The sequence below is a fragment of the Anarhichas minor genome, unplaced genomic scaffold (genome assembly GCF_050575085.1).
Source record: "Anarhichas minor isolate MPS153535 unplaced genomic scaffold, ASM5057508v1 ptg000014l, whole genome shotgun sequence".
NCBI lineage: Eukaryota > Metazoa > Chordata > Actinopteri > Perciformes > Anarhichadidae > Anarhichas > Anarhichas minor.
The window spans coordinates 5,537,748-5,555,216 of NW_027466460.1; the positions used below are offsets into that span (position 1 = coordinate 5,537,748).

General features: G+C 41.4%; 1 protein-coding gene across 1 annotated transcript; it reads left to right on the top strand.

The window, feature by feature from the left end:
* Positions 1–1,838: 1,838 nt before the first annotated feature.
* On the top strand, positions 1,839–13,447 carry LOC142950141 (insulin-like growth factor-binding protein 4). The gene is made up of 4 exons (XM_076092043.1): positions 1,839–2,196; positions 9,668–9,831; positions 11,032–11,157; positions 13,182–13,447. The coding sequence occupies exons 1-4, from the start codon at positions 1,839–1,841 to the stop codon at positions 13,317–13,319; spliced, it is 786 nt and encodes a 261-aa protein (XP_075948158.1). The 3' UTR covers positions 13,320–13,447.
* The last annotated feature ends 4,022 nt before the right edge of the window (positions 13,448–17,469 follow it).

The following is a 17,469-nucleotide window of genomic DNA, read 5'->3' on the forward strand; positions in this document are numbered from 1 at the left end:
TTCTAACTACCAACTGTTTTAGTACACTGTTATTACATTCTGTCAAGCTATTTACTTTATGTTGACCAGATGTAGTTTTTCTTCTCAAATATTTGACTTGCAATTCAAAAAGTGGCTGAATCACAGCGAGGATCTTGACTAATTCCTGATAATTTACCAAGGGACAGATGAGGAATCTGGGAGCAGTGTAACAAACAAACACCCACTGCAGCACCCACCTGAGTGGTGAACGGCCTTGTAAGGCTTGGCTGCGGCCCATGGTCCGCCTATGGCAACCAGCTACCAGACGGAAGAAAAAAGCTGAAAGAAAGCACACTCACAAAGGCATTACAATACATGCTGGGTTTCCATGGCAAAACGGAGGCAAAGGAACACAGGGGAAAAAAAGAGACGTCGACCAATAAAAGCCATGATTCAAAACCTTAAAAGCTGGGTGTAGGGGCATATCTGCACACACGGGCAAACAAGAACAAAGTAACACACTGATTTACATACTCTTTCATGATCGGAAACACATATATAATAAACTGCTCCGGTTTGCAGCGTTGTTAAAACTTATCTTGCAATCTCACTGGTTGGAGGCTTTTTTAGGACCTGTTGGGGGTAGGGCGGCAGCAAGGAGGGGGGGGGGGTTAGACTGTCCGTTTGCCTTTTATAGCTGCCCATTCCAGTTAGTAGCAAGAGAGAGATTTGGGGGAGGACATGATGAGGGGGGGCAACAGCATAGACTGGACTGACCACTGGACGCACACATATGCAATCACACAAATAAACACACACTGAGACCTTGTTGAGGGGGCAGGCATGAGGCTGCTTTGTTGTTTAAACAATGATTCGACCCCAGAGGCACACACGTGCGTGTGTGTGTGTGTGTGTGTGTTGGGCATTCGGGGGTCAACACCTCGATATGTTCTTTGTTTTTTATGGACCCAAATGTTTCATCAAATCAATATATCCGAGTAATTGTGACATGAAATAAGTCAGACATGTATGACTGACGAGAACAATAATAGGAGGGTGGAGAGAGAGGACGTAGTGTAATAAGTGTGTGAACAAGTGAGCGGGCGATTCAGCTGTTTTGTCTCCCTGCGTGCACTCAGGATTGAGAAAGGACAAGTGAGAGAGTGTGTATATAAGCTTGTGTGTCTGTCTAAGCGAGCTAGAGAGTAAGACAGAGGGAGAGAGCTTTGGCTTGGCTTTTCTCTGCTGTGCTTTTCAGCTCCTCTCTCACTGGAGAAAGAGGCGTGTCCATGGACCAGTATAAAGTCCAAGGAGAGCCACTCGTGTTGAGCCATTCTCAGGAGCGAGTCCTTTACACTGCACACCGGCAAGAGGAGGAAACTGCAGCTGTTACTTAAAACGCTGCCTTTTGATGACCTGCTTTGCATTTGGACACTTGTAGACCAGATTTTTTGGTGTTTCATTTAGAGGGCGGGCGAGCCTCCGGACTCAAACTCGAAGAGAGAGCAAGACACACCTGAACACAGTGGTGGATATCCTTCCTGCAACTGTTCATTCCAACATAACAAAAACTAGTTCTTATCACCACTACATTCGCCAGCCGAGCAGATCAAGAGCAGGCTCCAATTTCTGCGCTGTGAAATTGAATCAGAGGAACAGAGAGGCAATACAGCAGAGGCTTTGTATCTCTGCAACTGAAACACTAACCAGCTGAAAATATCAAAGACTATCCTGGACAAACCTCAAACCTCCCTTGCAGGTCTAAAATCTGCTTTTGAAGTAGAAAGTGATCAAAAGCTGCACAACACTCAGAGGAGAGGGAAGCCAAGGGGAGCATATACGCGGGCGAAGGACTGCGTGCAGGTGCCGGGGCTGCCATGGTGCGTGGAGGTGGCGTGGCAGTAGCTCCGTCCTGCTGGGGCCTTTGGGCATTTGGCGCCCTGTCGCTGGTGGCACTGTGCTTGTCGGACCAAGCCATCCGTTGCCCGGTGTGCTCCGAGGAGAGGTTAGCCAGCTGTCGTCTGCCGGATGGCTGTGAGGAGACCGTGCGGGAGCCCGGCTGTGGCTGCTGCCCCACCTGCGCCCTGCCAAAAGGGGCTCACTGTGGTGTCTACTCGCCCCGTTGTGGCACGGGCCTCCGCTGCTTCCCGCCACGTGGCGTAGAGAGGCCACTGCACTCACTGATGCACGGCCAGGGGGTGTGCACTGATGAGAGAGAGGTGGAGGACAACTCAGGTGAGAGCGAAGGGGTCAGAGTCTGTGTGTGAACTTCTTTACACTGGGCACTTTTTTTTCATTTTAGTAATTGTCAATTATAATTAAGCTCACAGCACCAAAGCATTTACACCAGATTTTTAATCTGCAGATTAGTATGTCAAGATGCTCTCATAGCATGGTGACCAGGTCTCTCCAAACCTGGACTGGCATCTCTGTGTTCCTCTCGCTATGTGGACCCGAGCAGACCAGAATATTTTTTCTGTCTCCGCTCCCTGGGCCTTACCTTAGGCAGGGTCAGAGTTAGGGCTGGGGGGGGGGGGGGGGGGGGGGGGGGGGGGGGTGACAATGTGCTGCTTGTTTACCCTAATCTCGGCTAAGCCCTGAACCAGAGGGTGGACACACACCAGCTCCTCACGCATGGCCTGATGGGAGAGCGCACACAGTCCCTCTGCTGTCTTGCGGCCGCTCGCTGTGAAAGGGGCCCTGATGTAAGACGCAGAGCAGGCTTCAGAGAGGAGAGCGCTGAGCTGAGGTGGACGTGTGTGCATACTAGTGTGCATGAGGACTCTTTCTACTGTATGTATCTGCTGCATGTGTCTGCATTCTTTATAACTGTTTAGCGTACAGGTTAGTTGTTTGTTTTAGTGAGGGAATAGCCACACTAGAAATGTCCTTTCCCAGAAACCCTTGGGTGTGCAATTACCTCATCACGCCAATGTTAAACTGAGATCCTGCAGGTAGTCGTGCAGTGCAGGCAGTGAATTGAAATGCATTGTGGTGGTACTGGGAATGTGAGAGTCTGAGTGTGTGTGGGGAAGTGAATATGTGTGTGTGTTTGTAATGGGAGGAGGTAATAAAAGCTTCTGTATGAAATGACTGTAATGGAGTGTGGCCAGCCTGGGGCTATTAGAGCTCTCAGTAATTCACTTGGTGCTCTTTCATGGACGCCCCCATTCCTCCTCCTGCTGCTGCAGATGTCGTACTCTTCTTCTACTGCTGATGTCTCTATCACACTCTTTTAGTGTGGGTTCTTATTCTCCTCTTTATTGTTGCATTCCTCTTGCAAAGAACAAAGTCTGTTTCCACTTTCACACAGTGGGATGTCTAATGCTGGATGTCTTATCTGAAGATCCAGTTCCAGTTCACTGCTTTGACGTTAACGTCTTGTTTGTCTTCCTCTGCTCTCCACAAAGGGAGTGGTGTTGATTTCCATTATGCCATATGAGACAATTGTTATGTGTGTCGCAAACAAGTTGGTTTTTGCATTTGTTTCAGATTATCAACTAACAGGCCCCACTGAGCCCAGGCTCCCAGATAGTTACTGTTGATGGCAGTTGGCTATCTAACAACAAAGATTTGGATAAACTTATATAAAACTCCCAGGACTCTCATCTTCATTGCAGCATCTGCTTCCCCTGGATCCCCCCTTCCCACCCCCACCCCAACAAGCCTTCGAGCGCATCGCCCACCACGTCAAGCTCCTTCAAGAGGATGAGCTCATCGGCACTCTTGCTGCCAGAGCTGAAATGAGAGCCTTCTGCTCTCTGTGGAGGGCCAGCATAGGTTAGGCAGGCACATAGCATGACTAAATGGAATCAGAAAGAAGAGGAAAGCTTTTCACAGCACAATACAAACGGAGGGCTGTTTTAGCTTGGCCTGGCTCTGTCCATTCATATCAGTTTATCTTTCAGAATATTCATTATCTCTGCTCTTTGACGGTGTGTTGTCCGATCCGCTGGCCCAGAATTGGATTATCCTGCACTGGGGGGAGTCTCGGGTCCCTTCTCAGGGGATGGACGGCAGTAGATGGAAGATTTTTGGAAAGTTCATAAATTTTGTTTTTGGTGTTCTGCAATCTGAGTGCTGAGTTTTGTTTACCTCCACACTCCTTCTCACCCCTGGATTCTGTCATAACAAAGTGGGGAAGGTGCTGTCCAATACATCTCACTGTAAATCAATTCTTCTGGGCAGCAGCTCAGAACCGCTGTATAAGAATGTTCTATGTAAACCATGGCAGCAGAGAGACAATCAGAAAGGCGTGGGGGAGAGGCGAGCTCCAGTCGCAAGCAGGATATTTCCTTTGTGGCGCATTCACCGTACTTATGCATTATTAAACAAGGGGGTGCATCTCCTGAATACATGTCTGACACTGCCCCACTCCTAGCAACAGTGAACATGCTAGATAAAAATAGAAGAGGGTTTTGAAAATCCAAGAGAATTCATGATAAATAGGACCCTAGGATAGAGGCAGATCTCAGCAGCCCATTAAAGGGAATTTAGGGTGTTTGGGCTAATAGTTACAGCTCCGCATCAACATAATGCAACATAACACTTGTATCACAAAGATTTGCGCTGACATATTTTTGCTACTTCATTTTAAGGCTGACTTTCTGCTAACTACCAATGAAAGAAGTAACGAAGTAACGGTAATTCATGAAACCAGGCTGGAAAGAGTTATGAGCCATTAGTCCATTTTCTTTGGTTCTAAACTGTGTTTTTCTCTCAAAAATGTATCAACCTTAAGGCTAATCTTGAACCAAATTTCCATAGCAACAACACATGTTACCCTGCATCTTATGACAAGGTCTGAGTCAGGCTTTAGTGCATCTTAATATCTAATCCTTAGAAAACCCTCTCTATTTCAATACTTGGAATAAATCATCATGCGTGTGTTGGCATCTGTTACTGCATTCCTGCAGAGTCTGCCTTGGTGTCGTATGCAAATGCTTCCCTCTGACAGTGGAACGGATATTATTTAAAAACCGATACAGATGTCAGATATGAAAAGTCCTACACCTACAGGCACCGAAGGAGTTGCATGAATGAAGCTCTCGATGGAGCCAGACTCTGTCCAACTACGCCCCAGTTTCATATGACGCACACAGGTCTTTATGAAAGCAGCATGCTAACCTCGATTTTCCTCTCTCCTATGAGCGAGGACTCCTCAGTATGTTTTAGGAGTTTTATTTAAGATGTGGACGTATTTGCAGAGTGCTACATCAAGATTTTCCCCAAACCTCTTTCAGCAGATGTCACTTAATGTTGTGTATTTGCTTTCTTTGGGTTGTGCAGCACATTTGTACAGCTGGGGCTCTCGTGCAGGATTAACTGTGATTAGCCCCCTTCTAGTGTTGGGGTTGAGAGATACATAAACAACCCAACATTGCCATGAAACAGGCCTAATCTAAGGAGGACAGTTAATCCTCATAAACTGAGATTTCAGACATGAACCTATTCATTCAATAAAAACAATGCAGTAATCTACAAGTCAAAATCTGGATTAATGGTGAATTTTATTGACAATTCTACTTTCTGAGCAGTGGTCATTACTGTTAATCCATAACTTTTATAAAGATTAAATATTGTATCTGTTACGAATATTCCATGTATAACATCCCTTCACTGGCCTGTAGAAACACTGCAGTGTTAATCATCTCCTCTCCTGGCACTTCCACCCAAGACCCTGATTCTGTGCATATATTAAAACAAGAGCAATCCAGTCAAAATGAAGTTCATGATGTAACTCAAAATAGATTGACCTAATTCACTGCAGCTGCAGGTTTCTCTCTAGTATAAGTGCATCAACAAGTGATGGATGGCCAAGATTACCCCAGCTTGCTATGACAGAATTTACTCACAGATCTGCACGCAAATACATCTAGAAAACTGCCTATGGAGTTATGTCACTGAGGTTTAACATGTCTATAATACCTCAGTTTAGTTTATATTGTTGGATAAGTGACACAGATGTCTTTGAACATGTGTTTATATAAATTGGAAAATAAGATTGCATCCTGAAAATGATGACTCTCAGAGGAGGCAGTGAATGTAGGGGAAACCTCAAACTGCACTCCAGTTTGCCAAACGTGATTTCTTTCCATCATGCAGTGAAATGTTTGATCCAAGAGATTTCTGTCAGGATAAAGAATATTTATTCTGATGATGATCCATCTGGAAGACTTTCTGCTCTTTCCTTTGTTCATATTTTGTTTCTCTCTTGATTGGGGCTGTTAAAGATTCTCTACATTCAGAGCATTACTATAGCAGCAAACAGCTATTTTCTATGTAAAAGATTGTGTTGAAGATGTAATCAAACAGGACAGCAAACTGCTGACCGCTCTGCTCTCTTTTAATCCAAACTCACAAACATGTCCTACCTCGTACATGTCTGTTTCATCATCAGATGAATAGTAAGTGGCCAAAGCAGCATCAGACAGTACGGCCGCAGCAGCAGGTTTCAGTTACACAAATGTTTCCTTTGTGATTCAGTGTTGATTTAAGTATAGATTTAACTTCATTTCACATCTTTCCTTTGACAAATGACACTTTTCCAAAATTTCCATTGGCCTTCTTACAGCACATTTTGGTCGTCTTTAACAGTCTTCTCACAAGTGCACTAGACACGAACGCTGATGATTAACTGATTCAAAGAAATCTCCTGCCTGGAAACTAGGATCCAGTGTTGGCAGAAAATAATAGTTTTTTGGTAGTAAGCCTTGGTGACTTTTGAGCTGCTGCCAAAAACTGCTGAAAAGACGCTTATCAAAGTGTTACAAAACATTTTTGGAGTAGCCTCCCCAAAGAGTAATACTTTTTCAGGAGATTAGTTTGTGTCAATATTGTATAATTTATTCTAACGAGTGTCAAGGAAAGTTACAACATGAAATTCCCATTTCAAGTCACACTAGGCAAGTTGTGTTTTGCATTTTGTTAAAATCAGGCTAATCCCTGTGTCTGTAATGAATAAGGCGGCAGAACAGAAATGACCCTGGCTAAGGCACAGACCTCAGTAATGGAGTTGACGCCTGGCAGTGAGCAGTGGCTCTCCATTGCACTAAACAGTTGGGATGGATTAAATGCAGAAGACAAATAGCATATATAAGGGTAAAAGTTAAATCTAAGACCTCAGCAACACTGATTTCACCATTGCTCTACAATTTATTTTCTGTTTCTTTTCTATTTTGACATTTTAGACTAAAGTAGCTTTACTGCCCTCTGAAGTTAAATGTTTTCAACGTGTTTTGTCAGAAAAGTGCTATGGCACTCGGGCTGCATCAAATGTAACTTTTATTACATTTGAACCTTGATTGAAAAAATGTCATTCTGTAGAGCCATACCTATAACCACATATGCACCTGCAACCAAACCCAAGAGTGATGTCACCGTGTACTGACACACCTTGAAGTACAGTCTTACATCATTGCGGCAAATTGTGGCGCTAAACCACTAGAGGTCAGAAAGAGCAAGAATTTCCTTTTATAGGAATCCTTTACGTGAGTTTTTTAAAGAATTGTGAGCAATATATGTACTGAGTGGGACATTTTACAGTTGGAAAGCATACCTGTCAGTATTCTTACATACGTTCTCCAATTTATTGTTACACCATAACAAATGTCAATACAGATGTATCTGTGACAAGCATATATTTGCTGATACTTCAGTCAGGCTCTATGCCCTGTAACTCAGCAGTTCCTCTTACTGTTTTCAAACTTAAATGTAAAGGCTTATCTATCTACCTGCACCCTATAACAATACTTAGTGTATCTTAAACAAAGCACAAATGACGATGTTGTTTTGTAATGTTATTTTTAAATGGGTGCATCTCAGGCTTTTGTACAAATGTCTCACATAGCGGAGACTTGTTTGACTAAGACCCAATATCTGAGCGAGTGGAAGTATAAACCATAGGAAAGCACTCTGCCAATCCTACTGAGCAAAACTAAATATTTATTTGAGGAGGATATTTGTCTCTGAGGTTTACAAGTTCAGCCTTAAAGCCACAAACAGTGGAATTTGAAATCTGATGACCCCTTTCATTCCTCATATCACTGTACATATAAACAGAAGATTTGTTATGGACTTGTAATAATGTAGATTAAATGATGTATTTGCAAATAACTTGTAAAGTGACGTTTCCCGAGCCAGAAAATGTGTTCATCTGCTGTCTCTATCCCATAATGAATGATGCTCACACGGCTGGTGGCCTGAGTGATGAATACATTTGCAAGTGCGGCAGCTGATATGTGACAACAAATATTTAACTATGAACTTGATTGAGCAACAATGATTATATGTTTACTCGTGATCTGTCTTTATGTTTGCTGTGCACATGTGTATCAGCTCTAGGGATGACAATGCACCGTAACAGTTATACTTTTAAAAGCCAAGAGCTGGTCAATTGAAACCACACAGAGAAGTTGCAACTTCCTCCATAGAAAACAGCAGTGGTAGCAAACAGGACATGCCACCCCTGACCCACTTCTAAATCACTTTGGCTCGCCCTACGAAAGAGCGCGGTATCGGAAAAGTGTGAACTAGCAAAAAGGGGTGAACGAACAACTTGGAACAAAGGAAACAGCTGAAACCCTGTTTGTTCTTGGGGAAGAAAATGCTGATGAGCAAGCCTTTAGTGCAAAAAGATTAAAAACAGCCAAGAGACACTTCTCACCCAGACAAACCAAGCCAAGCAAGATGACTCTCTATGAAGGTCAGAGAAACATGGTCACCTTCCAACTCCTGTGGCCAAGTTGTAAAAAAACAACAAAACAACTCACGCTCTAGTACTACAAAGAAACGCTTACTGGTTTGGATTGTGTGTATGTGTCCTTCATGCATTGTAGACCTGAGAAAAGGTTGCACATTACACAAGATAGAGGAGGCTATACTGAGCCACCTTCATTGCCTCTTTGCCAACAGCAATTAACTGAATGCCTGGCAGTGACCTTGGATATTAACCAGAGCTCGGATCTGGTTCAGACCGTGAACAGCTTCAAAATGGTAAAGCTGCAGTGCTTTGACTCTGGTGCCAATCTGTAAAATGCCATGGGTTATGAGCAGAAAGCTCTGCCAAGTTTTACAAGCCACAGGTGAAAAGCTGCATGCATGTGCACACAGAGAGACACGCACAACCTTTATCCTTCATTTTGCCCATCTTGTGCCCCCCAGGCCACCAACCACCTCACACACAGTTGTGCCCACTCGTGACAGTGCAAATACCCTCTAACAACCTCCATCTGGCACAGACCAAGGTTGTTGTGGAGGGGTGGAGAATGAAAAGGGAGGGGGGCATTTCCTGAGGAAGCAGCTGGCTGCCTGCCGGACCACAGCACTCCAGCTATCGTTTAAATAGCCTCTGAGCTCGTGGCATAGCTGTGGTGCGGTAGTTGAGTACCAGAGCAAGAGCCGAGATACAGATTACCCCCCAGAGCGGAAATACGGCTCTGTGTCCTTGATGGTTAACCTGACCTTATTTTTAGCCTACATCTCTACACGCTCAGCTGTATGGGATGTTATGTAGAAGGACAAGGGGGGAAAGCAGCTCCTGCTCTGACACCCAAGCTAATCATTAAAATAATGGATGCTGCCCTAAATTATGCTCATATTAAAACGTGGTATTAAATGCAAATGTATTTACTAACTGTTTATGTAATTCTCGATGTATCCTTCTTGTTGGATTTAAGGAACTAAAGTATTATTCCTTGTCCTTCAGCAATGGACAGGCAGGATGAGATCATTCCTGACCACCCAAACAACAGCAATATCCGGTGCAGTCCACAGGACAAGCGTTGCATACAGAAGACCCTGGCGAGACATCCTCCAAAATCCACAAATCAGAGAAGCAACACCGCCAGGGAGGAGACCAAGGCAGCGCTGGTGAGAGAAACCGACCTTCTGACATCTTATCAGTTTCACGGAAAACAAAAACCCCCAAGCAATCCCCTCTGCAGCACATGCCTCGGCCCCAGCAGGTGTTTTACATTAAGGCTTTTTGGTTCCAAAGCCACAAGCTTAACTGTCAGGTTGTAAATATACAAATTAGTTATTTACAGACCATAACATTTAATTGCAGTCTTGCGAAATAAAGTAGAGGTGCACATTGACATCAACATGGCAAGGGCAGGATCCTAAAATCCCCATTAAACTGTAACAGGCTGGGTGTACCACATTTTAGTACATTAATTTACCACAGAAATGTGTAGCATGAATGCACAGGAATACCACCGTCTCCCACATATAGAATGTTTTATGTTTTTAAAGACTTGGAATGCTGTTGGCGATTGATTAAAAGAATCTGCCAGAATGATCCATTTACATGGAGTCAATACTTGGCTAGTAAATTCAACGAGGCTCACTCTTAGCACTATTTGCAAATACATCTACATGCCCGAACAATGTAAGAAAATTTCTTTGTGTCAAATCAAAACCTCTGTTTCGCTATCGCCTCACTAAAGCACTTAGACTTTGATTTCAATAAATAAATCATGATTGCAAAATTAAAGTTGGCCTGCTCTGAATTTTTTAAAGATCTGGCCAGAATTTTGGTTAAATCAATAAAAATGTAACTAAAATTGTCATAAGAATGTGAAAAAGTAAGTTTATATATTAGTTTGGTATATACAAAGTGTATATAGTTTGGTATATACACTTTCTGCAAGGACGGTTGCACAGACATCAACTGACGCGGATTCGTAAAGAGGAAACATTTAGATCTTTTATACTCGTTGCTCCTTGAGACAAACCAACATTCTCCTCAAAGTTTTCAATTTTCTTTGCCCATCTGCGTAAAGACAATGTTTGATGTGCACGGACAGGTGAAAACATGCCGCACTGAACCCCCGCAAAGGGCCATGTCTGATGGAGTGACGTCACTTTGGCCGCGAGGACACTCACTCACTTAACTTATAGTGGTCGGTTTTTTCATTTGACCTCGTAACTTTCTTCTGAAAATCTGAGATAATAATTTTGCATTCTTTTATAAACAGCCATTTTTTTTTTGCACCACTGTAAATGTCTACACACAAATCTACATCTGGAACGCTGCTGATGTCAAATGAAAAATGATTTCTCCGACAGGCTCCATGTCGTGCTGAGCTACAGAGAGCGCTGGACAGACTGGCGTCAAACAGCCGCACACATGATGATCTCTTCACGATCCCCATACCCAACTGTGACAAGAACGGAGATTTCCACCCTAAACAGGTGTGGGAATTCAAGCACACACTCGTTATGAGCTTTATTGAATTACTGAGTAGACCACTATTTGGCCATGTGCAGTGGTGATCTGTTAGTCTCTATTATTAAGCCAATTCACATAAACATGGCTATCTTTATACTTCAAACAGTTCCTTTCAAACCAGCAATCTGTGGGCAAAAACACAAAACAGGCCTTGTAGCCGATGAAACATTGTCATTTACTACTTCAAGATCAACACAAAAGTGTCTCCAAGCAGACAGCCGTGGTAATGCCATGTCCTTATTTTTCTAAGCTCACAAAAGTAATTTTTTTTGTCCAGGAACAAGAGTTAAACAGCGTGTGTAAAGTGGTTTCCCCTAAACCGTTAACGATAATCACTTTATTGCTGTGATGGATGAAATTAGCTTTTGGATGCAGTTACTTTTTTGTTAATCTGTCTTCGCAAGATTGGGCAACTATGCAGATAAGGGTGAGAGAATCAGAGAACACAGAAACACAGATAAGACTGCTGTGACTTGTGTATGCAATCAAAGCAGCAGACACAGAGTGAGAGATAGAAAAGAAAGCTCTGCTAAGGCACCAGTCACCAAGAGTCTGAGTTATGTTGATTGTGTAACATGATTAAAGTATCAGAATCACAGGCATCTGTTTACTGTTTAACTAAAACCGCACTGTGATAAAACCCTATTGGGAAGTAAAGCACAGGTCATGAGGGACAACTGGCAATCATTTCATGGCAGGGTTGCTCTGACATTGTTAACTGGTATTAGGTGCTTCTTGACACAGTACATCAACTCCAGAAAAAGTACAAAATAACCCTATAAACTTTTTATTACATTTTTAAAGTTTACAAAAGGAATCTCATGCTCTCAGCTGTAAATCTGATAATTGAATTACTTGTCATCTGGGCGTAGTCTGTTTTTATACATATATTCATGTGTGTGCGTGCGTGTGTGTATATATATATATATATATATATATAAATAAACGGGATCAGATATACAGTCGTTTGAAAACATCTCATTGAAAACATCTTTAAAAGCTGAAGGTCTGATGTTATCTCAGCGGAATATAGCCCTGCCAACAGAGCATCAACTGCTCTTCAGATAATAGTCCGTAACCTCTTACCTAGTGCTCAGTTTTATATAAACCTGCATTCATTGATTATTGAGGGCAGCACAACAAGCTGTAAACACAACACAAACACAAATTATCACCTTAACCAAACATTTTCACAAGTAATTGCCTATTAAGACATCCAGCAGACGGAGCAACATTAGAGACCAAGTCACTCCTCAAGTCTTTGAGCTACAGTAGAGACCAAGTCCAGCCTCAAGTCTTTGAGCTACAGTAGAGACCAAGTCCAGCCTCAAGTCTTTACATTAGAGACCAAGTCAAGCGTCAAGTATTTGAGCTAGTAGAGACCAAGTCAAGTCTCAAGTCTTTGAGCTACAGTAGAGACCAAGTCCAGCCTCAAGTCTTTACATTAGAGACCAAGTCCAGCCTCAAGTCTTTGAGCTACAGTAGAGACCAAGTCAAGTCTCAAGTCTTTAAACTAAAGTCCAAGTCAAGTCTCAAAACTTTGAGCTACAGTAGAGACCAAGTCAAGTTTCTAGTCTTTGAGCAAGAGCAGAGTGCGACTGAAATCAACTTGAGTCCAAGTCCCCATCTGTGCTGTGTTCACCAGCTAGTAGCCAACTTTGTTAGCATACCATTTGGTGCTGGACAGGTAGTGTACAGTGGGCTATTAAAACCATTGTATATGCTGATGAGAATCATGAGAGTGAACAGTAAAACCAAAATACTGATTTATAAAATGCCATAAAGCCCAGTGAAGCTTATGAGAACTGCAGAGTCATATGATGAGTGTCTGTGGGTTTGTTATTAAGAGCAACAACGTTCATTACTCATAGTACTTTATTCCATTGTTAATACAAAAACATTTATTACAGCAACTTTAATATTTGAACCTGTAGTTGAAGAAGCTGCTATATGTGACTAGAGTATTATATATCTTTTCTGGCCACAGTGTCATCCCGCACGTGACGGACTGCGGGGAAAGTGCTGGTGTGTGGATCAGAAGACGGGCATGAGGCTGCCAGGCCCACTGGAGCTTCGAGGGGATCTGGACTGCCACCAGTTAATGACTGCTACGCTGAGAGATTGAAGAGTGGAGAGGCAGTGAGGGTGCAGTACCAGCTGAATTCTACTGCCGTTTATTAGTAGAACTACACGAGGAAAGGACTTTGCTCTAAAGCCTCACTTCACCTGAGGCCAACGGTACTTGAGCCTGTACAACAAAAAGGAAACCAATGATTTGAGTTCTTTTGCTATTTTGTTTGTGTGTGAGAGTATGTGAGTCTTTTGAGCACTTGTTGTGTATTGTTTCTACTATGTGAACTTAAGACCGTTAAGTCTTAAGATACATGTGCTTTAAAGTTACAGGTGGCAGAAAATAACCTTCCACAGATAACAGTTGTAATTGAGCAAAAAGTATGAAAATGCATCAACATACCAGATAATCAGACCTAAACTACAACAGGGTCTGTTAACATTTGTTTTAATCTCTCTGGAGCACTAGACCAGTTAGAATTACTGCATTAGGACTATCCAGAAAGATAAATTAAAGGATTGCATACTAGTTTTTCACACAATTTGCGGAATTGGTTGTAACATATAGCTCTTATTCTACTGCCCTATATGTCTTAAACCCCACCCATCTGGTCAGAAGGTTAAAACAAAGCACAAAAAGTGTTTGCAAACACAAAGTCTAGTTCAGCGACGACACAAGAGTAGCAATAAAAGATGGGATGACAACAGATAAAATGAAAAAAGAAACAGGGGAAACAAAGGAATGCAACAAACCCCTGCTATGAGTTACCAAATGATAAGCCATAGCTTTTCACAACATCAAGACCAAAGTGAAAAGGGATTTAGTTTGAACAACTGTATCTCTGAAAGGCCAGAATGGATGTGCTTCATCTTCCGGCGGTTAACTCTGCTTGCTCTCTTTGCCGAAGAGCTCTCTCTAGCATCGAGCTCCAGAGGGACTTGCAGCATAGCGGGGCTAGAAACTCTGTACACTGCTGATAGGATAATCTCATTTCTCCAGCTGGTGCTAAAATGCCAGTGTGTCTTTCATGTTTGGATGAATATGCTTCAACATACAGGATTTTTCTCCAAACAGACTGCTTGGCAGAACTTTGGTGGTGCTATATACTGATTGTGCCAAAATACAAAAAAAAAAAATTGTTGGGCATTTTTTAGGATTGTAACAGAAAACTGGGACTTTGAGGAAGTGGAGCAATTAGCATCAGCAAGTGCGAGGATCACCTAAATGTGTGACCATCTGCACTAGCTATTGGAAAAGGCTGCTTTCAATGTGTGTTTTGAATGTTATTGTTAAAATATGAAAGAAACATCCAACCTTGGTGCTGCACTATCACTGCAGCTACAACTGGCTAATTTGTTCATTGGCCAGTGCTGTAAATTGCAGATGTGATGTGTCTCAAATATACAAGCAGAGTGTCATACGTTTGAATGATTAAGCTCCTAGCAGCATAGCAACTCCTACTTAACATGAAGCTTTGAATGGAGGAGGTGCAGCAGTAAAGATAGCATAATGATTATGTGGAAACCAGAATTTCCTCTTTTAATTTGACAACACTAGTGTTCAGCGTTCATATCATCTGTAGGGCATCCCACTAATAAGTAAAGGAGTGTTTTACCAGTGCAAATGACGTAGCTACTCATCAAATATTTTAGATACTGTAGGCAAGACTGGCAATATTCTTATAGCAGTTTGATTGTAAAGCATTGTGAGCAGAGCAGCAGGTTTAAGCTAGTGGTGGTGTTTGGACAGCCTGCTCTATCTGTTCCATGGGACACTTTGGTTATAAATGACTCAAGCACAAATTCATCTTGTGTGGGTATAGACGGCCAGTATTAGTGTTGCTGTACCATGCAGAACAGCATCAATGTCAACCTAACAAATCATTGGTGTGTAGATTACAGTGTAGTAATGTCAGATATGTTGAAAAGAAGAAAAAAAAGATTATAACGAGACAGCTACTCTCACACAGTTTTGGTTCTTTCTGTCTCCACACACTGATATTGCATCCGGTGAGCTTTAAATAGAACTATTAGAGCACAACACTCTGCAGGGAGGTCCATTCAGCTCCACACAGTTATTAAAAAGTGCCATGAAAACTATTACTGTTATCATTATTATCATGCATTTTTCCATATTAAATTCGGTCCAACTTTTTTCCCCCCTAAAATGCAGAAGTATATGCATATATAAATAGTAGTGAGTGAGAAAAGTAAACTCCTGTAATTGTGGTGCTATTCTCATTCGGTTATCGTGCGAGGGAGAAAAACATAAAACCTTCAGCTGCGAAATGTAGTTGCCCTCACCCAGTAATCTCAACATCAGACTGAGGATTTCTTTAACGTATCTTCAGTACATCTTGAAGCTTCATGAAGGTGCCATTTTGTAAAACAATCTTTCTACTATTTTTAAACTTAAGAACTTGAATGGTGTGTTTTTAGTGCACTTTGTCATTTTGCTTCAAAACTCACTTAAGAAATTGGAAAAAAATAACTTAAAGAGAATTACAATTAATTTGCAATAGATTCATATCCTATATGTTTATTCATTACAAACTAAACTAATAGAAATGATCTAAGGAAACAAAACTACATACTACATACAAGAAACGTAATCATATCACTGAAGCCAGTGGTCAGTTTGCTGGAAACAATGTATTGCCACCTGATGACCAATTTTGCTTGTCACTACAAAAAGAAATGTATGCTAAGGTAGTTCCCCAAAACACAGAGAGATAGATAGGAGATTATATGGATGGAGAATCATTGCTACAGCTTAAAATTGTCAAAAACCAAATATCATAAAACTTGTTCCAAAGATTACAAGCATCTGGAGACATCAATATTCATTCAGTGAACTGCATGCACAAACTCCTTCTAATCATTACCATTAACTAATAAATTGTTACTAAACACATTTCTCTATTAATGGTAATATTTGAGAGAGTAAATGGCAAATGGTTTCGGCTTTGACATTGTAAAGGCCTTCTATAAACTGTGTATTTACGTAAACTATAATACGCTGCTTGATCTCTAACCTTGCTGTACTGAACTGTAATTGCATTTCTCGGGAATAGACTGTCCCTGTTTGCCTTTGATATTATCTATTAACGTTCAGAAGATATGAATTAATGTTTGCATGCATACAAATGGACCAGGGTTGGAAATATAGGTCTTGTGTATATTGTCCAGAACAGGACCACTGTAATAAAACACCATGTGTGATGAAAGAACTGAAATATAAAGTTTCAACCAATGAGACGATCAGTTACATTGTAAATGTTTACCTGATGAAATTGTACACATTGTAATAAATCAATTAAAACACTTTAGAAACTACAATTTGGTTGCTGTTGCTGTTATTATTAGTAGCAGTAGTAATATCAGTAGTATTGGACGATTTTAGCTTATCACAGATATATTGGTACCAGTAAGCCAGTAAGTCACAGGAAGTACAAAACGCCATACTGCAGCTATGTTTTCTAGCTTGTATCACATAGACAAAATACAAAAAGTAAACAAACATTAAGAATTTACTAGTATATAAAGATGAACTAGTCTTTGGTGGCTATTCTATCAAAGATGTATTTACTAGCCGTAATATAAGGTTATTTATTTAATGCAACATATTTGTGATGTGTTTGTATTGTTGTTTTTAAGTTATTACTGATACCACTTTAATACTCGGCAAAGCTCAGTGTTAAGTATTTGATAGGCTTTACTTTTTGACAATAAAATGTTCTCATCAATTATCAATGGTATGTGACTATTTCTAAATGCTTACATGTGATTTGTTAGGAAAAAGTAACCAAAGCATCAATAGATACTGTGCCAAAATCGAACAGTAAACACATTTTTGGATAAAAGGTTGCAGGTGCTTGATTACATAATGAGCTGTGTTCCAGGAGATACTTCACATCAGAATTTACAACCAGAGCAGAGCTTATGTGTTTCTTTCAACAAAAAGTTAAAATGTGAAATGGTTGCATCCGGCCAGAGGCATACTATTTAACATTTACGGTTGACTTAGGAATTTATGAAACCAACCAAGTCAGAAAGAAAATGTCCCATATGTTTCCTTGAACATATGGTGAATGCTGGTTTGACAGGCAGGTTAATGATAAAACGTAAGACATTTGTCAAAAGAATACCTCTGGAATGATACATCATAACAATCTGACTGCAGCAGCTTCTAAAAATACCCCCAC

What these genes read in the sequence shown, in the direction of transcription:
- LOC142950141 (XM_076092043.1), top strand. Translation starts at nt 1,839, where the DNA reads ATGGTGCGTGGAGGTGGCGTGGCAGTAGCTCCGTCCTGCTGGGGCCTT. An exon ending in AGGAGACCAAGGCAGCGCTG is followed by an intron (nt 9,832 to 11,031) that starts GTGAGAGAAACC and finishes TTTCTCCGACAG; the next exon opens with GCTCCATGTCGTGCTGAGCT. An exon ending in GAGATTTCCACCCTAAACAG is followed by an intron (nt 11,158 to 13,181) that starts GTGTGGGAATTC and finishes TTCTGGCCACAG; the next exon opens with TGTCATCCCGCACGTGACGG.